At 47.5% G+C, this 23,497-nt stretch overlaps 1 protein-coding gene across 3 annotated transcripts in view; it reads left to right on the forward strand.

Moving 5' to 3' along the window:
- The window catches only part of AKT1 (AKT serine/threonine kinase 1), a 127,702-nt gene that overhangs the window by 22,627 nt on the left and 81,578 nt on the right, over nt 1–23,497 (forward strand). For all 3 annotated transcript variants that reach the window (XM_077323842.1, XM_077323844.1, XM_077323843.1), the window contains exon 2: nt 4,482–4,631. In XM_077323842.1, the coding sequence (XP_077179957.1) occupies nt 4,586–4,631 (46 nt within the window). In that variant the 5' untranslated portion in view covers nt 4,482–4,585. The remainder of the gene's footprint in view (nt 1–4,481; nt 4,632–23,497) is intronic.

Here is a 23,497-nt window from a genome sequence, read left to right on the forward strand (position 1 = left end):
TAGTAGGGATCCCACAGTGGCCTGCATCATTCTCCTGTCCTCCATTTTATCCTCACAACAACCCTATGAGGTAGGTGAGGCTGAGAGTATGTGACTGGCCCAAGCAAGTTTCCTTGCCCAAATGAGGATTTGAGCTTGGGTGCCTTGCCGACCCATTGGCACCATCATTCATTTGTTCATTTCCCACCACTTCCAGACTGGCTGGCTCATTTTCATTCATTCATTCATTCATTCATTCATTCATTCATTCATTCATTCATTCATTCATTCATTCATTCATTCAAAATGCGTAGAGATTGTGTTATTATTAAAGATTTTATTTCCCCGTGCATCAGTTTGTTTCTTCATTTTTCTTTTAACTTAACCTACAAACCTCGTTTTAACTTAACAGACAATGCAGCCCGAGTCTTTACGGAACGGTTTCATGAACTCCCTCAGGGCCCACCCAGGAGCTCCTTCCACCAGGTTGGGGCCAGGACCGAAAAAGCCCTGGCCCTGGTCCAGGCCAAGCGTGCTTCCCTGGAGCTGGGAATGAACAGTAAATTGTCACCTGCAATAGTTTTCTGCCCTAACCAGTATTAGGAGGGCAGACTGGAAAACTTAAGTATTTACTATTTATGAAATTGTTAGCCCATACAATTGTGACATTTCACGACTCAAGGACCGTCTTCAGCACTGGAGAAGGTGCGGAGAAGTCCTACTCCGTAATGGACCCAAGCGCATCTCAGTTTTTGCCAGTTTGGAAAGTAAGAGGGGAGGAAAAAACAAACAACATGAATTGCCAATTAGAAACTGTCAGCGTTGTCATACACAGAAGGAAGTTTTTGTTATCTGGAGTTGAGAACAACCTCCTGTTCTGTAGAGTCAGCGTAATTCCGAAAAAGCAGCCCACAGTCTGGCAACATCTGTTCACCAGAAGTGGCAGATGAGTATTTATGTCCTGCGTAGTGAGTCCTTTTCCAAACTGCTTCCCCCCCCCTTTTCTTTGGGGAGTGTAGGAGCTGGGGTTGGACCCAGGCTGGTTCCATGCTGCAGTCTTTCTATGACAGAATGATGAAAATGTGGAATTCGCTGCCAGAGGATGCAGTGATGGCCACGGGAACAAACAGCTTTAAAAGGGGTCATGGAGGATAAGTCTATCATTGGTTACTAGCCCTGGGGACTGAGAGGAACCTCCATAGTTAGAAGCACTAAACCTCTGAATCTCAGAGCCAAGAGGCAACCTCAGGGCAGGCCTCGGCCTCTGTGTCCTGTTGCTGGCTGTCCGGAGGAACTGGCTGGCCACTGGGTGAGACAGGAGGCTGGACTGAATGGACTATTGATCCTGCAGGGCTCTTCTGATCGATTGAAAAACTTTTTTCTTTCCTCTTTGCTTGGATCCGGAAACAGCCGGCTCATGGTGGGAGGGCTCTCTCCAGCCGCCATTTTGAAGGACCCTCCTCTGTGGTACCATTGAGGGGCCGTTCCGTACGGTTCCTCAGTGCCATGGTTGGGAAGCCCACTGGTAGGTTTCCAAGGCAAGAGAAGTTCAGTGGTGGTTTGCCACCACTTGCCTCTGGGTGGGTGGTTCTCCCACCAAGTACTACCCAGGACTGACCCTCCTTAGCTTCTGAGATCTGACAGGATCAAGCTAGTCAGGGCCTAGTTATTCCTTTTCCAAGGATCCCTACACCGTTGAAATCATTCACTGACCCCCCCACCCCCCTCAGCTTTTTAATTTAGTTATTTTATTATATTTCTCTACTGCCCTCCCTTGTGGCGCAGGACGGTTTGCAATATAAACGCATAGTTCCCAATTCCAGCAAAAATTTTTATTGGGTGGGTTACATTTATTTTTATTTTTATATTTGTAAATATCGCTGCTCACAGATGTCTTGCAGTGGTTTGCAGAAATCAATAAAAAACACAAAATACCCCTTAATTCAAAATAGAACAATATAAACAAGATGGCGAACAACAAAATACCAATCGTTCCCCTCTGTTCAGTATGTGGGTCGATAACTCTCTCACTCTCTTACACAACGGTCAAACAAAACTCATTAACTTGTAATTTATGAAACTTGCAACTTGTAACATTGTAATCATAATCGTTTAGAACAGGGGTAGTCAAACTGCGGCCCTCCAGATGTCCATGGACTACAATCCCCATGAGCCCCTGCCAGCATTCGCTGGCAGGGGCTCATGGGAATTGTAGCCCATGGACATCTGGAGGGCCGCAGTTTGACTACTCCTGGTTTAGAACATCACTTGATGAGGTGGCCAGACTTGGGGTCACCTTGGGTTGTATTAGGCGGCGTATCTGGCAGGGGAGGCGTCTAGGGGGGCCCGGTCGATGGTTATTGGCTCACTGGCCTCAACCGAAGGCTTGGCGGAAGAACTCCCTTTTGCAGGCCCTGCGGAACTGCGCTAGCTCCTGCAGGGCCCTCATCTCCTCTGGGAGCTCATTCCACCGAGTGGGGGCCAGGATCGAGAAGGCCCTGACGCTGGTCAAGGCCAGACACGCTTTCTTGGGGCTAGGGATCACAAGCATAAAGGTAAAGGTAAAGGTATCCCCTGTGCAAGCACCGGGTCATGTCTGATCCTTGGGGTGACGCCCTCTAGCGTTTTCATGGCAGACTCAATACGGGGTGGTTTGCCAGTGCCTTCCCCAGTCATGACCGTTTACCCCCCAGCAGCAAGCTGGGTACTCATTTTACCGACCTCGGAAGGATGGAAGGCAGAGTCAACCTTGAGCCGGCTGCTGGGATCGAACTCCCAGCCTCATGGGCAGAGCTTTCAGGCAGCTGCCTTACCATTCTGCGCCACAAGAGGGTTCACAAGCATAGTGGAATTGATTGAGCATAATGCTCTGTGGGGGGGGGCACAGGCAGGGAGGCGGTCCCTCAGGTACACAGGCCGCATATTTATTCTCTGTGCCAGTACAGAGTGTGAATGCTACATTATTTGGGGCTCCCTGCAGCTTGCCGCAAGGTCTGAATCGGACAAACCGCGACTTGTTCTCTTGCCTAGAAACCAGGATCAAACTGTTGTTTCGGATTCTGTCCCGTAAGCAAGAGAGGTTTCCCAGTTCGCATGTTCCAGCAGATAGGCCCAAACCAGGAAGATCGTTTCAGAGAGTAACCCCATGGGTCTGTGCTACGACAGCAACCCCTTAGAGACGGACGAGATGTTTTCGGGGAATCGAGATTTTCGAGAATCGGCGCTCCCTTCCGCAGAGGAACAAGGAAACAAACATTCAGTCTCTGCACTGCGTTCGGGAGGGTGCGAGAGTAGCCATGTGAGCCAGAGGACTTCTTGACTTGCTCTCGTTGTGAACAAATCGATGTTTGTTCACTGTGTCTGAATGCATTGCGGGTAACTGTGGGCAAATCAGGGGCATGAAAGTAACGCGGTGTCCTTGAAAATGCTACCGTCTCAAAGGTTTCTCTGACCTGAATCAGCTACTGAAAGTTCGGGAGCTGACTCTTCGTATTCTCCATGAAGAAAAATGCACCGTTGAGCCGAGAGAGCCAGCTTGGTGTAGCGCAGGGGTAGTCAATCTGCGGCCCTCCAGATGTCCATGGACTACAATTCCCATGAGCCCCTGCCAGCAAATGCTGGCAGGGGCTCATGGGAATTGTAGTCCATGGACATCTGGGGGGCCGCAGTTTGACTACCCCTGGTGTAGCGGGTAAGAGTGGCTGTTTCTAATCTGGAGAGCTGGGTTCGATTCCCCACTCCTCACGTCCAGCCAGCGGGGTGCCCTTGGGCCAGTCACGGTTCTCTTAAGTTCGTTCTCCTGGATGCTTGAGGCTGGTTTTGCCTTGAGCAGCGGGTTGGACTAGAAGGCCTGTATGGCCCCTTCCAACTCTTTGAGTCTAAGGTTTGCAGTGTGGCATAGCAATTAAATAGTTTGGTAAATGTAGCTGGGCCAGTTAGCTCAGTCTTGCTAGATCTTAGAAGCTAAGCCGAGCCCGCCCAGGTCTGTATTTGGATGGGAGACCACCAAGGAAATCCGCAGTCATGACGCAATGGCAGGCAATGGCCGACCACCTCTGTTCGTCTCTTGAAAACCCTCTGAGGTGGACCTAAGTTGTCTGCAAGCAGTTTCCACCTCCAAATTTTCAATGAAAGACTGATTTTGACAAAAAATGTGACTCAGGCGTATGGCTGGCAGTAGAGTGTCTGTTTAATGTTGTCAACAATCCATTTCTTTTTTGCCGTGTCTGACTCATGCGGCTTTTTCGTATTGAGGCCGCTTCCGTATTTCATGCCCTGGCCTCTTTGAACAGCTTGGAACCCCCCCACCCCAAGCTATGACTTCACCTTCCCTGGTTTCTTTTGCATTCTTTGTTGCCGTACTCTTTCCCCCTTTGCCCTCACTTTGAAAGGAAGCTTAAAAATTTGTATGCCGCCTCTTGTTTACAGCAGTTTCTTTTGTGTATCTTTTATTGCTTGTTCCAGTCGATCAAGAGTGATTTTTATCCCCCTTTTCCTTTCAGGGACAGCTGAAAAGGAGAACGAGGAGAGGGGGCAGGCCGCGTCTTGCGTGGCTGGGGGCTGAACTTCTGGCATCGGCCGCTCGCTCGAAAGACATCCTGCCATTATGAATGAAGTCGCCATCGTAAAGGAAGGCTGGCTCCACAAACGGGGTAAGTGTCCATCCTTACTCCTGTGTCAGGTGGGACACGGTCCACTTTTGGCCAAGTATCTCAGGAGATTCCAACTTATTTTGGTGCAAGGAACATGCTATCAGACTTTCGCTTTTCCTGTCGGCTGTATCCCTTCCCTAAATTGAAGGAACTTAGGCAGATTGTGAATGGATGGGCAGAAGGGATTGTGTCATTGCTTGGCTCTTGTGGCCCTTTCTTGCATGCCTAGGGAAATACTGATATCTAGGTTGGAATAAGACGGTGAATTTCTTCCAGACCAGATTGGCCAGAGATGATGGATTTGAGAAGGGGGTCACTGTGGGCGGGCTGGTAGTTGTGAATTTCCTGCATTCTGCAGGGGGTTGGACTAGATGACCCTAGAGGTACTGTCCAACTTTAGGATTCTAACAGTCAGTCACCATCCCTTTACTTATTCATCTTTTTGTGGCTTTCTCTTCTCATCCCCCTCCCTTCCTCCTTTATCTGATCGGTAAGCTCCATGAAACGGTCCCTCGGCCGTTTTAGAAAACGCACTATATTCTACGAGAAGACCATAAAATAAAAAGGCTAATTAATTGTAATGTCAGAGCTACAGTAAACCAATAAAATGGTGATGGTTGTAGTCATTCTTCTTCTTTTTAAGAACATATTTTTTTAAGAACAAATCGTTCACGTTTCTGAAATTGCTCTGAAAAATGACACCTGCGCATGGTGAGAGGCAGGTGGGATTGTTGTTTTAGAAGCTATCTGTTATGGGTTTAAACTTCAAGTACAACGATAAAGGCTAGATATCAGGGAAAAAAATTCACAGTCAGAGTAGTTCAGCAGTGGAATATTTATTTTATTGTATTTATTTAGATTTCTATACGGCCCATGTCTTTGCAGCTCTGGGCAGTTACATGAGTAACTACTGTGGTTGAGTTTTATTATTATGGTTTAGGTCTAATGTTCTTTCATAGGACACCTCTAGATTCCACTGGAGAGAGAGACCCTCGGGGACATCTTCCCGCAGGGCTTGCACAGTGGCGCAATTCATTTCTTCGCGCAGTTGCGGTTGTTATTTAGATCTCCGAATAGGCTTGGTGCAGCGTGGCTTGCAAAATGCTTTGGCACCTCTTCAATTATTTACTAACTAGATGATCTGCTTTTTTTAGCCTGGCCTCCAGGCGGATTAGGAATTCTGAAGCAACACAAAGAAGAATAATGTAAAATCATGTAATGTGCTGTAGTATGGCTGAGGTACAGATTTCGAAACCGGTATAATAGGAGCTGTGTAAGATGCAAGAAATGCAAAGAAGAACAATGGAAAAAAGGAAACCCCAGATTAGAAACTGGTTTGGTAGAAGCGAGAACTGCATAAATAGATCACTGGTGTTAGTTTAAGCCAGCCTTTCTCGATTTTTCTATCGATGAGAAACCCCTGAAACATTTCTTAGGCTTAGAATCATAGAATCAGAATCATAGAGGCCATAGAATCATAGAACCATAGAGTTGGAAGGGGCCATGCAGGCCATAGAATCATAGAATCATAGAGTTGGAAGGGGCCATACAGGCCATAGAATCATAGAACCATAGAGTTGGAAGGGGCCATGCAGGCCATAGAATCATAGAGTTGGAAGGGGCCATACAGGCCATAGAATCATAGAACCATAGAGTTGGAAGGGGCCATGCAGGCCATCTAGTGCAACCCCCTGCTCAACTCAGGATCAGCCCTAAGCATCCTAAAGCATCCTAAAGCTTCAAGAAACCTCAGAAGTGCAGAAATGGTCTGGAAGCATAGCTGTGGACACACCCACCTGGGGTCCCGCCCCTTCCCACCCCCAGCTCTCAATGGAGGCTCAGATCACGATGGCTGCAGGGCTGGCATTTTACCACTTTCGCCAAGCCAAACTACTAGCGCCTTACTTGGCCCCAGGACACCTAGCCACAGTGATCCACGCGACGGTCACCTCTAGACTGGACTTCTGTAACTCGCTGTATGCTTCATGCTGGATCCCGAAACTGCAATTGGCCTGGAGCGTGGCAGCCAGGGTCCTCACAGCAACACCTCGGAGGTCCTACATCCAGGCCATCCTCCAGCAGCTGAGCTGGCTCCCGGTTGAATTCCGGATCAGGCTTAAGGTTTTGGTTATCACCTTATGTGGTCTGGGCCCAGTATACCTGAGGGACCGCCTCTCCACCTACACTCCTCAGAGAGCCTTGCGCTCTACCACCTCCAACCTCCTGGTGGTCCCTGGCCTCAAGGAAGCCCGTTTGACCTCAACCAGGGCCAGAGCTTTCTCCATCCTGGCCCCTACCTGGTGGAACGAGCTCCCAGAGGAGATCAGGGCCCTGACGGAGCCTCAACAGTTCCACAGGGCCTGCAAAAGGGAGCTCCTCCGCCAGGCATTTGGTTGAGGTCGACCTAAACCTTCACTTCCAATTGGCCCCCTATCCCCCCCTCCTACTCCGACTGCTACAAATCTATACAACATACTGGGTCTCAGTAAGAGTTGAGCTAAGGCTCCTTGTAATTCCACCATTCCTTAATGTTGTTGTTATTATGCTAATGTTGTTGTTGTTATCATAGAATCAAAGAGTTGGAAGGGGCCATACAGGCCATCTAGTCCAACCCCCTACTCAACGCAGGATCAGCCCAGAGCATCCTAAAGCATCCAAGAAAAGGGTGTATCCAACCTTTGCTTGAAGACTGCCAGTGAGGGGGAGCTCACCACCTCCTTAGGCAGCCTGTTCCACCGCTGAACTAATTCACCTTGCTGTTCACCTTGCTGTTGAACTTATTCACCTTGCAGGTGAACTTATTCACCTTGCTGTTCTAGAAATGATGTTACCTGTATCGTTTTTCTTGTTCCATGTAAACCCTGAGCCTTCGGGGAGGGTGGCATATAAATACAATCAAATCAATCATTGGGGGGGGGGCCTGCCATGACCATATTTGGTCATATCAGCTGAGCACTGTTTAAGACATTTTTAAAAGCCATTAAAAAAATGCTCAACTCCCACCCACTCAGGAAACCCTTCCAGGGCTGTCAAGAAACCTCAGGGTTTCACATCCTGGTTGAGAAAGCCTTATTTCCCTGGCCTTGTTTTTTTTAATTTTTATTTCAGTGACTGGCGACACCCCTTTGGTTTGCCTTCGGCTTCCAACAGCCTAGCCGACACCCCCTGTGTTCAAGCAGGCGTAATGTTAAACCTGGAAGCAGGAAACTGCTTCTAAATCCCACTGCTGAGTTTTCTCTGCGGCAGGACGAGATTTCCACCCCTGCCCTGCCGCCGCTCCACTCCCCCCCCCCCAGCTCTAAATGGAGAAGCGAAATGAGACTCCTTCCTCTGTGTTTGTCTTAGCAGTTCCTGGCAAGACCGTGAGTCACTTGCTGAACGGAAGTCCCACTTCCAGTCCAGCAGATGTGGGTTTGTGGAAAGACCAGTCACATCCCCTGACCTCAAAGCTTCGGCTTTCGGATCTCATGAATGAACGCGTCCGCTTTGAACGGGGCCGCCGAGTAGCCTGTGACCCTTGTTGCGATGGCCCCCGGGGCTTAGTCACACGGAGACGCAGAAGCAGAAGTTACAGAGCGCTTCCTCTTGTTTCTTGTGCACAGCGCATGAAAGCACACAGCAGCGGCTGTAGCACATGGGCGGGGAGGACGTTTTCCAGGGACAGGCGGCATTCTTGTGACGGCTAAGCACGGGGTTGTGTGGAGACTATAGGGCGGAATAACGGGTCACTCTGCATTCCCGTAAACCAAAATTCTCACATGCTGGTGGCGTTGATGCGCGGGAGGAAGGTATGCATGTGTGAATCTTTTTGGAAGGATTGCTTTTGTTGTTGTTAGGTGCGAAGTCGTGTCTGACCCATCGCGACCCCATGGACAATGATCCTCCAGGCCTTCCTGTCTTCTACTATTCCCCGGAGTCCATTTAAGCTCTCACCGACTGCTTCAGTGACACCATCCAGCCACCTCATTCTCTGTCGTCCCCTTCTTCTTTTGCCCTCGATGGCTCCCAGCATTAGGCTCTTCTCCAGGAAATCCTTCCTTCTCATGAGGTGGCCAAAGTCTTTGAGTTTCATCTTCAGGATCTGGCCTTCTAAGGAGCAGGCAGGGCTGATCTCCTCTAGGACTGACCGGTTTGTTCGCCTTGCAGACCAAGGGACTCGCAAGAGTCTTCTCCAGCACCAGAGTTCAAAAGCCTCAATTCTTTGACGCTCGGCCTTCCTTATGGTCCAACTTTCGCAGCCATACATTGCAACTGGGAATACCATAGCCTTGACTAGACGCACTTTTGTTGGCAGGGTGATGTCTCTGCCTTTTAGGATGCTGTCTAGATTTGTCATAGCTTTACTCCCCAGGAGCAAGCGTCTTTGAATTTCTTTGCTGCAGTCCCCATCTGCAGTGATCTTGGAGCCCAGGAAAATAAAATCTGTCACTACCTCCATTTCTTCCCCATCTATTTGCCAGGAATTGAGAGGGCTGGATGCCATGAGGTTGGTGTGCGTCAATGTTGCATAATGCTTTAGGATGCTTAGGGCTGATCCTGCGTTGAGCAGGGGGTTGGACTAGATGGCCTGTATGGCCCCTTCCAACTCTATGATTCTATGATTCTATGAATGTATTGGATTGTTACGATAACCCAAACTGGAGCCTGACATCATGCAAGCTTGTAGGTATACAGTGCATTTTGGATGCATGTATGAAACATCATCTCTTGCCTGCAGCACGCTTCCTCTCTCTCCCCTTTCTTAATTCTCCTATTATTTTTCTGCTTGCCTTCTAAGGCTGCTCTCTCTTCAGGCCTTGCCCTGTACTGCAGATTTTACTATCTGCACGGCGATCCACACATGGAGATTAGATGCACTGATACCTTCTGCAGAGTGTTTTCTATTGCCCGAGGCACTTCCTGTGCCTGCAATCCTCCTGTGACAACCCTTTGATAATAGGTAAACTTCCTTATCCCCTAGGCTGAAGGTTTGTACAGGACTGCTCCCCGCACTGGCCCCAGCCATGGTGGTTGTTGCTGGAATGAGCGGAGCTCTACCAGCCTCGCTCCGGACCATGGAGGAACTGGCTGGTGCCATCCCAGTGGAGCTTGGCTAGGCTACCTGCACAGGAGGGTTGCCCTGGCTGTCTGCTGGCATCATGGAACATGAGGGAGAAAGAAGAAAAGCTGGTCTTGTTTCTACTCTGCTCTTTATTATCCGAAGGAGCCTCAAAGTGGCTCACAAGCACCTACCCTTCCTCTCCCCACAATAGGACACCCTGTGAGGTAGGTGGGGCTGAGAGAGTTCTGTGAGAACTGTGACTGGCCCAAGGTCACCCAGCAGGCCTCATGTGTCTCAAAGTGGCTTACAGCTGCCTATCCTTCTCCCTCCATGACGGACACCCAGTGAGGTAGGTGAGGCTGAGGGAGCTCTGAGAGAGCTGTGGATGGTCCAAGGTCACCCAGCTGACTGCATGTAGAAGAGAAGCGGGGAATCAAACCCAGTTCTCCAGATTACAGGCCGCCGCTCCTAACCACTGCACCAAGCTTACTGTCAGCCCAGCCGACTCTCGCCACCCAACAAGTCAACAGCATAAGGACACCCAATAGTTACTCAGAGTTTGGGAAACGTAATGGAACCTCAGATATGTTGACTAACTGGCCACAACTGAATCGTGTAGTGAAGGATGTCAAAGAGCCTGTGATGGGACCATTCTTCCAGTGGCCTGTGATGAGGAGAGTCCATGTTTGGGGTGAACGGGTGTGGGTCTAGGGACTGGGGTTGGGTGCTTTGGTGCGCTTCGGCCGCTTCAGCAATCGTGGAAGCCTGAGATGGCGCGCGCCGTGGAGGGGAGGGTCAGGGTGGCACTGGAGCCAGCGCGCCCTTCTCCTCCGCAGCGCTGCCTGCCTTGGGCTTCCATGGTTGCTGAAGCACGACGAAGCACCCAACCCTTCTAGGGACCGGAGAGGTTGCCGTTGGAGAAGGCCAGCTCGTCATTTTGGTTGCCCTTTTCTAATCCAAGCTTAGGCTGCAGGCGAGAACTTGGAGATATCCAGCAAGGATGAGCTCACCCAAGCCTTGTGGCAGAAGCTCTAATAACTGGCTAGTTTTTATTATTCAGAAATGGTCTAAGGTCAAACAGACTTCTGTTCAAGCCACTGGAGGTCATGTTTTTCAGAGCTCAGCATGGAGATATCTCAAGATGAGTGGCCGTGTTATTCCGTAGCAGGAGAAAAGAGCAAGACTAAGGTAGCGCCTTAAGAACCAAGGGAATTGGTGGCAGGGCAGGAGCTTGGGTGAAGTTACGATCATAGAATCATAGAGTTGGAAGGGGCCACACAGGCCATCTGGTTCAACCCCCTGCTCAACGCAGGATCAGCCCTAAGCATCCTAAAGCATCCAAGAAAAGTGTGTATCCAACCTTTGCTTGAAGACTGCCAGTGAGGGGGAGCTCACCACCTCCTTAGGCAGCCTATTCCACTGCTGAACTACTCTGACTGTGAAATTTCTTTCCTGATATCTAGCCTATATCATTGTACTTGTAGTTTAAATCCATTACTGAGTGTCCTTTCCTCTGCAGCCAGCAGAAACAGCATCCTGCCCTCCTCCAAGTGACAACCTTTCAAATACTTAAAGAGGGCTATCATGTCCCCTCTCCACCTCCTTTTCTCCAGGCTGAACATTCCCAAGTCCCTCAACCTATCTTCATAGGGCTTGGTCCCTTGGCCCCAGTCAGTCTTGAAAGCTCCTACCCTGCCATTAATTTTGTTGATCTTTAAGGGGCTTCTGGACTCTTATTCTTTTGTAGAACTCGACAAAAACATACTTGAGCTCATGTTGTGGATGGATTATGATGCAAGCCCCTAAGATTCCACCCATAAAAAACCAAAACTGAATACCCAGAATTAACTTTCGTTGGTCTTAAAAATGCCACTGGACTCAAAACTTTGTTCTGTTGCTTCAGACCAACACTGCTACCCATCTGAATTTGTTTTACCATTTTTTTTCTTCATTTATTTATTTATTAGATTTATAGGCTGCCACTCCTGGACCAGCCAACTTGCAGGAGCAAGCAACAAATTTTAAATACAAAGATTAAAATTACAAGAATCTGCAGACAATTTCAGCCATACTAAAACATATCACACACACACACACACACAATCCCTCCTGGCTGCCATCCCAGGTAGGCGTTAGACATTAAATATTGGATGTTGGAGAAAAGGGGCCCAAGATCCTCCCTTAGACTGGCCTCAACTGAATGCCTGGCGGAACATCTCCGTCAGGGGCCAAAGCTCTTCTGGGAGCTCCTTCCACCAGGCGGGGGCCAGGATTAAAAAGGCCCTGGTCATGGCCGAGACCAGGCAAACTTCATGTGGGCTGGGGATCAGTAGCCTTCCTTCCTTCCTTCCTTCCTTCCTTCCTTCCTTCCTTCCTTCCTTCCTTCCTTCCTTCCTTCCTTCCTTCCTTCCTTCCTTCCTTCCTTCCTTCCTTCCTTCCTTCCTTCCTTCCTTCCTTCCTTCCTTCCTTCCTTCCTTCATACTAAACACAGCTTACACAGTCCGTTAAACCCTCATTAAAACCCCCATTAAAAGCTATCCCGAGATACATCGCTACAACTCCTAAAACAGACTCTAAAAAAGCGGTCATTACCCGGCTAATCCCTCAAAATATAACGTAGCAGTAGGAAGAGGGCACACAGATCTTATAGTGGGTGCCACGCTATGAACGCTGGGGGGCCCGGCAGCTCTTCCTTGCCTCACCGGCCTCAACCATAGGCCTGGCGGAAGAGCTCCATTTTGCAGGCCCTGCGGAACGCCGAAAGCTCCCGCAGCTCCTCCGGGATCTCATTCCACCAGGTAGGGGCCAGGACCGAAAAGGCCCTGGCTCTGGTCGAGGCCAGGCGTGCCTCCCTGGGAATAACCAACAAATTAGTACCCGCAGAGCATAGAGCCCTGCGGGGGGCATAATACAGCATCATGTCAATTGCATGAGCTATAGCAATATGTTGTTTAAGATAAGTAATTGAAATACTGTTATAGCATATAACCAGTAGTTGATCTCTTGCAACAGTTTAAGCTGGCTGGGAGGTACCATTACCGTGTTGTTGTTTTAAGTCCTCGTACAGTGTTTGTGTGGGTAGCAGCAGTGTGGCACTGCGGTAAGGAAGCTCACACTGATGCGGGCAGGATATGTTAAACCGTGCGCCTTCCTGCCCGCGCGTAGCATGCAAAGGAGCTCTGACCGCAGTCTCCCCCCAAACCAGCGTTTGGAAAGATCACAGCACAAGCCCTGCAGGGGAAAACACAGGAAGTGGACAGCTCAGGCTGGATGTTGTGTGGATGCTCAAAAGGAGGGGGTGGCTTCTAGTTTAAAAATAAAACCTGAGCAAAACCTGCAGAAGGCAAAGGCTGCTCCCCACTTTTTAGGAGTTTGAATTGAATGCTGGCGCTTCCTGTTTTCAAAGCTGGGTGGGCGGCCTTCAGGCCAAAGTATTTGCCTGCCTCGCCGACCCAGGCTTCCGAAAAGGGCGCCAGATGATGGGCTTGATGATGATGATGATGATGATGATGATGATGATGATGATGATGATGATGATGATTAAATTTTTAGACCGCCCTTCTCCAAATAGGTCTCAGGGCGGTTTACAGCATAAACAATTAAAACACAATAAAATCCCCATAAAAACCCCCATTAACATCAACAACAAGTCACATATAACATATAAACGGCAGTGGTCACAATTCTGATCGTATTTACCCGACTTTCCCCTAAGTTCAGCCTGGTGGGGAGAATAATATTCAGAAGAGGGTGGCACCAATGCAATAGATCTAACAATGATCTCGATGTTAGAGATCTCAGTATTGGAGGGGATCCTCTGATGGATTAGTGGGAGAGCTGCCCTGATGCTGGACATAACATTTTAATAATAAAGATGAAGGGGGGAGGGGCAGGTATTGATAGCTACGGTTGACCTCATTCCCACCCAAATTGGGAACGTGGGTTAAGCAGGAAAAACACACACACGCAAAGATGGGTACTTTTATTTCTTAGTTTCTGACACTTCATCATTCAGTCAGAAATGAGTCAATTAATTTTGCCTCTTCCTGTGAGGAGGATTACAGAACTATCATACAGGGGTTTTTTTTAGGTCTCTATAGCTTGTTTGAGTCTCCTGTCCTCCCTGTTAGTTTAGTTTAGTTAGTTTATTCAATTTTTAGCCTGCCACTCCCACAAGGCTCGTGGCGGGTTACAACAAGTAAAACCCCCGGATAAAATTCCCCTAAAATATGCAATCTAAAATCTCCTATACAATCCAAGATATCCAAGATCTTCCAATATTGAGATCTCTAACACCGAGATCATGGTTAGATGTATTGTATTGGTGCCACCCTCTTCTGAACATTATTCTCTCCACCAGGCTGAACTAAGATCAGAATTGTGACCACCGCCGCTATATGTTATGTGATATGTGATATGTAACTTTTAATTGGGGTTTTTATGGGGATTTTATTGTGTTTTAACTATTTATGTTGTAAATCGCCCTGAGACCTATTGGGAGAAGGGCGGTCTAAATATTAAATAATAATAATAATAATAATAATAATAATAATAATAATAATAATATAATGTAATGCGGCGGCTTAAAAACAACTAACCCCCCTTAAAATAGCACCTCTGGGGGGTGGACATGGGAGAAAGATCTCCAGTCGCCAGTAGGATGGTCCAGGATGGGGGTTTAGGAACCTAAAGGTTGAGCTACAGTTTTGTTTTGCTTTGTTTAAAATGGAAATATATTTATTAGAACTACGTGCACATAACGAAAGCTCAAAACAAAAATAAAATATCATGTATGTATACTTCGTAACGTAATACAATCGACAAAAATGGAATATACGAGGAACAAAGACCAGACATGTTTCGACCCCAAGGGTCATCCTCAGTAGTCAAGTAAGTTAAAATTACAAGTATACAGTATAAAAATGGCTCTGCTACCCATCTTCCACCCTGCTCGGTCCTCCTCCACCACCACTGCCGCCTCAGCTGTCTGCTCCATGGCTGACTCCTTTTACTTCTATTGGCGCTCTCCTTTCCCCCCCTGCCTGTCTGCTACTGCTGGGGGCGGGACAAAGAGACGTCACATCTGTTATCATTTCCGTTACAGGGAGTGCGCCAGTAGATGTGTTTCCACATCAAAAATTTCTTTTAAGAAAGAGTTTTCACTTGATGGGAGAAGATGGCACTAGAAGGGCATTGGTATAAGCGCATTCATACAGTAAATGGAGAAGCCTTAACTATGGCCTAGAATTAGCTTATGAAGTGTCCCTTGAGCTTCACCTTAAATTGTTCCTGGATCATTGACCGCCCTACACACCCCACATACGGGGGGGGGGGAGTCCCTGTTTTTTTACAGCAGGAGTTGTAAACTTATTTAATCCACTGGATTCATTTGGCATTCTGACACAGTATGGTGGACACAGCCACAAAATGGCTGCCACGGGAGGCGGAGCCAGCCACAAAATGGCCGCTGCAGCTTATCTTCAAACAGTGGAGATCCTTGTACTGCGGTGCTAGTAGCTGTCAAAGCATATTAAAAAAAATCAGCATAGCTATGCTGACCCTTGCTATACAGATTAACATCTGATTTCATTTCTTTCTATCATGCTTCATTTTCCCCTGCCTATGAATGTCAACCCCGCCCCCCGCTGCACATTCAGCCATCACACTTAGTAAGCAAATGCAGCATGACTTTTTGGGAGGGGTGGGGTGAAGGGAAAGAACGACATAATGCCCAGTATAATGGGCTTTTGTGACATTAGAAAAAGCGTACTGTGCCAAAGTTATGGTAAGAATTTTTTGTAGGTTTTCGGGCCCCTGGAACGGTTCCTTCCTCTGTTACAAGTTTTTCCAGCATTAAAGCACATTCACACACAAGAGCAGAATAGCTTGTTTTTCTTTTTTATAACTTAAAAAAAAAAAGTTCCCCGAAACAACCGACAATGCAAACATTCATTTCTGAAATGAAACCGGCCATTCACATAACGTTGCCCGGCTGAACATAAACACACTGTTCATCTTGTGGAATAATTTGTTGGACTTCCTGCACCATTATAGGAAGGGTCTGCATGAATGTATCCCGAGGCGTGCTGGCTGGGAAACCATGATGGAACGCCTCCCTCAGTTGCAGCTACCTTGAGCTGCTAGCTTGGTGTGGAATATAACGTCAAGTTGCAGTCAAATAAGAAACAAAATCTGGCTCCCAGAGGGCAGCTGTCCATAACTCAATACACCAGAAACCTCGGTGTGATCATGGAATCATAGACTTGGAAGGGACCTCCTGGGTCATCTAGTCCAACCCCCTGCACTATGCAGGACACTCACAATATCACTCATCCACTGTCACCTGCCACCCCCTTGAACCTTCACAGAATCAGCCTCCCTGTCAGATGGCTATCCAGCTTCTGTTTAAAAGTTTCCAAAGATGGAGAACCCACCACCTCCTGAGGAAGCCTGTTCTACTGAGAAACTGGTCTACCTGTCAGGAACTTCTTCCGGATGTTTAGACGGAATTTCTTTTGAATTAATTTCATCCCATTCGTTCTGGTCTGTCCCTCTTGGACAAGGGAGAACAACTCTGCTCCATCCTCCATATGGCAGCCTTTTAAAATACTTGAAGATGGTTATCAGTGGAAGGAAAGGTGATTGTAAGTCGTTTTGAGACTTCTTCGGGCAATTAAAAAGCGGGGTATAAAAACCAATTCTTTAAAAATAAAAATCTACTTATTGTTGGATTGATAACCTGCCCCTATTGGACCTGCCATCTCAGGGAGGTTTACATCATTCAATAGTACAGTAATCCAACATTCAATAATACAACAAATTTTAAAATCATTAAGTTACGTAAAAACATTTTAAAAGCAATTAAACAGCCAACTATTAGTGATGTCAACATTCTTGGTCTCCTTAGTGGGAAGCAGACGGGCGAGCACATTTTGATTGATTGGTTGATTGGTTGATTGGTTGATTGGTTGATTGGTTGATTGGTTGATCGGTTGATTCATTCATTCATTCATTCATTCATTCATTCATTCATTCATTCATTCATTCATTAATACATTCATTCATTCATTCATTCATTCAACTTTTATACCGCCGTTCCCTTAGGCTCACGGCGATTTATGAGATAAAAATTGCAATAAAACTCATAGTTAGAACCATTAAAACCAATCCACTATCAACTTTATCAATGTTAGGCAACAGGTGGGCACTAACTAGCCCCACTAAACCCCCCCTCCCTCCCAAACCGCCCCATGTTAGCCGAGGGACATCAGGTTGCTAATATGGGAGTGAGGCAATCAGATCATTCAGATGAACCCAGGGAGCCCAGATCTAGAGTGCCACACCTTGGAGAGCTGTGTTCAAATCCTCATTCTGCTGCGAAACTCTCTGGGTGGGCCAGGTGATGGCTTTCTGTTTGTTAGGAGAACCTGAGGGAAAGGAAGAACCACATAAGCTACCTTGAGGGCTTCAAAGGAAAGCTGAGAGGACGAAAAATCTAATAGTTAGGTAGAACCAGGATTTCACGCAAGATAGCTGAGATCTTTTTCACCGGGGATTCCAAGGATTTAAACCTTGGTCTTGCTTCATGCAAAGCAGGCGCTCTGCTGTTTAACCGGGAGTAGTCTGAACTTATCTTCTTGTTCCCCTGGTCCTCTTCTGAATACTATACCCAAACACTTTTCTGTCAGGACTTCGGAGTCACGTCGTTCTGTGAATCTGCTTCTTTTTCACACGGGGAAGGCAGTTTTCTATAAAACGTTTCCAGTGTGTGATTTATTGCCCTGTTAAACTGGGGTTGAGATATCCACGGATGACTCTCTAGCCCTCAGGGTACACTGCCTGAGCTGGGATGTGTGGGAAACATTGGCTCCGTGCAATGCATTAACATTCATCCTTCACCTACATGCGGTTGGTTTTGGAGCGTGGGATTTTGGTGGTTTGAGCTGAACTTTTCCCAGGGAGGTTACCTGACTGGTGCTGCCCTCTGTCGTTGCAACTGGTGAGGGGGGAAAAGACCTGGCAGGATAGACAAGGAGACTGCTCCGTTAGCAATTGTGGATACTTCTACAAGATCCAGTTTGGTGTAGTGGTTAGGAGTGCGGACTTCTAATCTGGCATGCCAGGTTCGATTCTGCATTCCCCCACATGCAGCCAGCTGGGTGACCTTGGGCTCACCACGGCACTGATAAAACCGTTCTGACTGGGCAGTGATATCAGGGCTCTCTCAGCCTCACCCACCCCACAGGGTGTCTGTTGTGGGGAGAGGAAAGGGAAGGCGACTGTAAGCCGCTTTGAGCCTCCTTCGGGTAGGGAAAAGTGGCATATAAGAACCAACTCTTCTTCTTCTTCTTCTTCTTCTTCTACTACTACTACTACTACTACTACTACTACTACTACTACTACTACTACTACTACTACTACTACTACTACCAGCACCACCACCACCACCACCACCACCACCACCACCACTACTAAACATCCGGAAGAAGTTCCTGACAGTTAGAGCGGTTTCTCTGTGGAATAGGCTTCCTCGGGAGGTGGTGGGTTCTCCATCTTCGGAGATTTTTAGACAGTCGCTGGATAGCCATCTGACGGAGAGGATGATTCTGTGAAGGCTCAAGGGGGTGGCAGGTTACAGTGGATGAGCGGTAGGGTTGTGAGTGTCCTGCATACTGCAGGGGGTTGGACTAGATGACCCAGGAGTTAACTTCCAACTCTATGATTCTATTATTCTAAATTCCGTCTCAACATCCAGAAGAAGTTCCTGACAGTTAGAGGGGTTTCTCAGTGGAACAGGCTTCCTCTGGACGTAGTGGGTTCTCCATCTTTGAAGATTTTTAAGCAGAGGCTGGATATCTATCTGACGGAGAGGCTGATTCTGTGAAGGTTCAAGGGTGACAGTGGATGAGCGATAGGGTTGTGAGTGTCCTGCATAGTGGACTAGATGACCCAGGAGGTCTCTTCCAACTGTTATGATTCTAAATTCTGTCTCAACAACCGTAAACATTTCCTGACAGTTAGAGCAGTTCCTCAGTGGAACAGGCTTTCTTGGGAGGTAGTGGGTTCTCCTTCTTTGGAGGTTTTAAAGCAGAGGCTAGATAGCCTTCTGGCAGAAATGCTGATTCTGTGAACTTAGGCAGATTGTGATTGTGTGGCCAGTGCTTGGCTCTTTTGGCCCCTTCTTGCATGCCCAGGTAAAGAATTGGAAGGCAAATTTCCACCAGGCCAGATTGTCCAGGGATTCTGGGTTTTTTTCCTGGTGGGGCATCATCTGAACATGGAATTGGGGTTGCTGTGGGTGGGCAGGTAGCTGCGAATTTCCTGCATTGTGCAGGGGGTTGGACTAGATGACCTTGGAGGTCCCTTCCAGCTCTATGCTTCTAATTCTCAGAAGAGTCCCTGTAGAAGCCAAACATCCTCTAGGGCAGGGGTAGTCAAACTGCGGCCCTCCAGATGTCCATGGACTACAATTCCCAGGAGCCCCTGCCAGCATTCGCTGGCATTCGTTGGCAGGGGCTCCTGGGAATTGTAGTCCATGGACATCTGGAGGGCCGCAGTTTGACTACCCCTGCTCTAGGGACTTTGGTATGCCACAAAAAATGGGAAGTGAGAATAAGTATGAGGAAGTTAAACAAAATAGTGCAATTCAGAGGAAACAAAATTGGGGGCCATATATACATAATGTAGGTTTGTGTATTATTTATGTATTTATTAAATTTCTATACTGCCCTCCCATAAGGCTCAGGGCAGTTTATATAAAACGTCGTGGGTATATATCGAAATCTAGTGATAGTAACATAAGTTGTTCCAAAATTGAACATAACAGATTATAACAAAAACACTAGTATAGATTCACAGTGTCACAACAGCTGTCAACTTTTAACATGAACCTGTGGGACACTAGCCAATCTGTAAGGTGAACATTTAAGCAGGGGTCCCCACCTAACAACTGCTGACACTTATTTTGGCACCAACCTAGTGTTTTTGGATGAGCACAGGGCCAGGTAGGGATTTTGCCCTGCAAGGTTTTTGATTGACTATTGGAGATTTGATTGGCTGTGCGGATTTTCAACAATATTTTTTGATTATGGGATTTATATTCTGCCCTATCTTTGAGAAATCAGGATATCTTTGAGAAATTTGGCAGCAGCTGCCACCACAGCCCAAAGAGATGCACAGCGTTACTGGACTCAAGCCAAGACGATCATGTTGCGGTTGTCTCCGCCTCCTGCAGCAGCCATTTTGTGGCAGCCATTTTGTTGTGCTGTGTCTGTTCCAAATGTGTCTGCAGGCTCAAAAAGGATGGGGATGTAAAGTGACTCAGGTTACCAGATGTCCTCTTTTTAGAGGACACATCCTCTTTTTGGGCGTCTGTCCTCTTTTGGGCTCTTTTTAAAAACCTGATGAAAATGTCCTCTTTGAGGGCAGCGTGGTGTAGTAGTTAAGAGCAGCGTCCTGTAATCTGGAGAACCGGGTTTAATTCCCTACTCCTCCACGTGTAGCCAGCTTGGTGATACTGAGTTAGTCACAGTTCTCTTAAAGATGTTTTGACAGAGCAGTTCTTATAGAGCTCTCTTCAGCCCCACCTTCTTCACAGGGCTTTTCTTGTGGGGAGAGGGAGGGAAAAGTTTTTGTAAGCCACTTTGGGACTCTTTTGGGTGGTGAAAAACATGGCAGAAAAACCCAGTTCTTTTGTTCCTGTGTAGAAAGGCCAGGAATATTTCTAGTTAGTAGCAGTTATCACTGCTTAAATAGTAGGGGTATTTAAAATTAGAGTCATAATAGTGATGGCTTGTTTAAGGTAGACAAGTCAGGAAATATGACCTCTTTTTTGCTTTTAGCCAGCTGGTGTGGTTAGGAGTGCGGACTTCTAATTTGGTGAACCAGGTTTGATTCCCCACGCTCCCACATGCAACCAGCTGGGTGACCTTGGGATAGCCACAGCACTGAGAAAATTGCTCTGACCAAGCAGGAATATCAGGGCTCTCTCAGCCTCACCCACCTCACAGGGGGTCTCTTGTGGGGAGAGGAAAGGGAAGGCGACTGTAAGCCACTTTGAGACTCCTTCAGGTAGAGAAAAGCGGCATCGAGGAAGACAAACTCTTCTTCTTTTCAAACTATGCTAATCCTGATAGGAACTCTAGCTTAATTTTTGCAAACTGATTTTTACCGGTCTTCTAGCCACATACATTCTGGGGACCACTGCTTTCTTATATGATATACAAAAACCTGAGACTGCATGGTGGGTGGGTCCCCAGCTCTGTGGTAGAGCATCTGCTTGGAGAAGGCCCTAGGTTCAATTCCCAGCATATCCAGTTAAGAGGCTCAGGTTGTAGGTTATGTGAAAGCTTCTCTGCCAGGGACTCTGCAGCTGCCACTGGAGAAGACAATGCCAAGTGATCTAAAACAGTGTCATAAGAACATAAGAGAAGCCATGTTAGATAAGGCCAATGGCCCATCCAGTCCACACTAGGTGTCACTAACTGGCTAAAACCCAGGTGCCATCAGGAGGTCCTCCAGTAGGACTAGAACTACAGAAGCCCTCCCACTGTTGCTCCAAAGCACCAAGAATACAGACCATCACTGGCCCGGATAGAGAGTTCCACCGATATGTTGTGGCTAATAGCCACTGATGGACCTCTGCTACGTATCTTCATCCAGCCCCCTCTTGTGGCCACCACCGCTTCTTGTGGCAGTGAATGCCACATGGTAATGACTCCTTGGGCAAAGACGTACTTCATTTTTCTATTCTAAGCTTACGATTCATTAACCTCATTGTGTGCCCAGGGGTTCTTGTATGGTGAGAACATGTCAAGATGGTAGAGCTGAGGTGTGGAGTGAACTGTAGGCCTCAAGACAGCATTTCCCTCACGCACCAGGCTTGGGTTGGCGATTTGCCTAAATTTCCCAGACTGATGGATGAAAACACAGAGAAAATCAGGACCCCATAGCTTTTGTGGAGGCAGGAGGGGACGGGCAGTATGGGATTCTTGGCTGCTTGCTTGTGAACATTATCAGTTTGGTGTAGAGCCAGTTTGGTGTAGTGGTTAGGAGTGCGGACTTCTAATCTGGCATGCCGGGTTCGATTCTGCGCTCCTCCACGTGCAGCCAGCTGGGTGACCTTGGGCTCGCCACGGCAGTGATAGAACTATTCTGACCGAGAAGTGATATCAGGGCTCTCTCAGCCTCACCCACCTCACAGGGTGTCTGTTGTGGGGAGAGGAAAGGGGAGGTGAATGTAAGCCGCTTTGAGCCTCCTTCGGGTAGGGAAAAGTGGCATATAAGAACCAACTCTTCTTCCTCAGTAATCTCAGGGCTCTCTCAGCCTCCCCTCCCTCACAGGGTGCCTGTTGTGGGGAGAGGAAAGGGAAGGCGACTATAAGCCGTTTTGAGCCTCCTTTGGGTAGAGAAAAGCGGCATATAAGAACCAACTCTTCTTCTTCTTCTATCTGACTGTGCATTTGTTCTGTCAGTGGTCTTTTGGGTGTGCCCTCCCTCCCCTCTCCCGAACAAAAACTGGTGTTAAGGATGCAGAACCAGTCTAGCCAAAACATGTTGTCCAAAACCATCTCTGGATCCAACCGGGGTGCCTTGCAGAGTTTGGAAATAACTGGTTGATGCCGAGAGGAAAAACCCTTGGATATTTTTAAAGCCAGAACTTTGATATCTTAATGGAGATCCACTGGGAACTTTGAATAAATGCTCTTTTTAATCAATTGTGTGTGTCAGATAGGGTTACCAGTCTGCCGGTGGCACTTGGAGATCTCCTGGATTACAAGTGATCTCGAAATGATAGCAGTGTTTTAGCTGGGTCAGTGTGAATGAGTTGTCCTGTACAAATCCATGTGAAATTGCTTTGTTTTCATCGGAGGGAGCCTTAAAGATAACCTTTGGGGCCTGCTGCTTATCAAGAAGGAGGGGTTTACAGAAGAAGGCGTGGGGAAGTTTCCCTCCTGATGGCTGCTGAGACTCCGCATAAGAGCCCTTGGAAAGAGGTTCTCTTTGCCTTCGCTTTATTGCCGGCACATTTGCTTCAATTGTGGCTCCAGAGCGATGGTCTATGCCGGGCGCTGTTCTTGCTGCTTGCCAAAAGTGAGATTGCCAATGGCCCCGGTAACCTAGCAAACATATATAGTCTTTAAAAAAATTCCACTGAAGCCTACTCGGGAATGAAAAAGCAGTCTGCTTGCAAGGATGCGAATGGGGCAAACACAAGAGCAACAACTTTGTAGATTAAATTTAATGTGTTTTTTTTTTTTAGTGCAATCTGCCGTTCCTCAGTTTTTGAGCTGACATCTGTCCTCTCTAGCTGGGAGGTCAGTCTCCAGCGCGGTGTAGTGGTTAAGAGTGGCGGCCTTTAATCTGGAGAGCTGGGTTTGATTCCCCGCTCGTCGACATGCAGCCAGCTGGGTGACCTTGGGCTAGTCACAGTTCTCTTAGGGCTTTTCTTGTGGAGCAGTTCTCTTAGAGCCCTCTCAGACCCGCATGCGTCACAGGGTGGTGTCTGTTGTGGGGAGAGGAAGGAAAAGATGTTTGTAAGCTGCTTTCGGACTTGCTAGAGATGAGGGAGGGAAACTGACTGAGGAAACCATGCACAGAAATGTTTAAAAATTCCTTGTCCCATGGTGCCTTACAGGCAGTGACTACATGGGGACATCCAGATCCTTTTGTAGAAAGGAGGGGCGCTTGGAAGTAGGTGAAAATCTTTCACTTTAAATTTTTTTTTAAGTTTTCATTTTCCTGTGGAGAAGACCCTTTTTAAGATAATTGTATTTTTTTTCCATTTCCTCCAAGTATTGACAGCTACTCAGACGCCTGAAGAGTA

The sequence above is a fragment of the Paroedura picta genome, chromosome 2 (genome assembly GCF_049243985.1).
Source record: "Paroedura picta isolate Pp20150507F chromosome 2, Ppicta_v3.0, whole genome shotgun sequence".
NCBI classification, from domain to species: Eukaryota; Metazoa; Chordata; class Lepidosauria; order Squamata; family Gekkonidae; genus Paroedura; species Paroedura picta.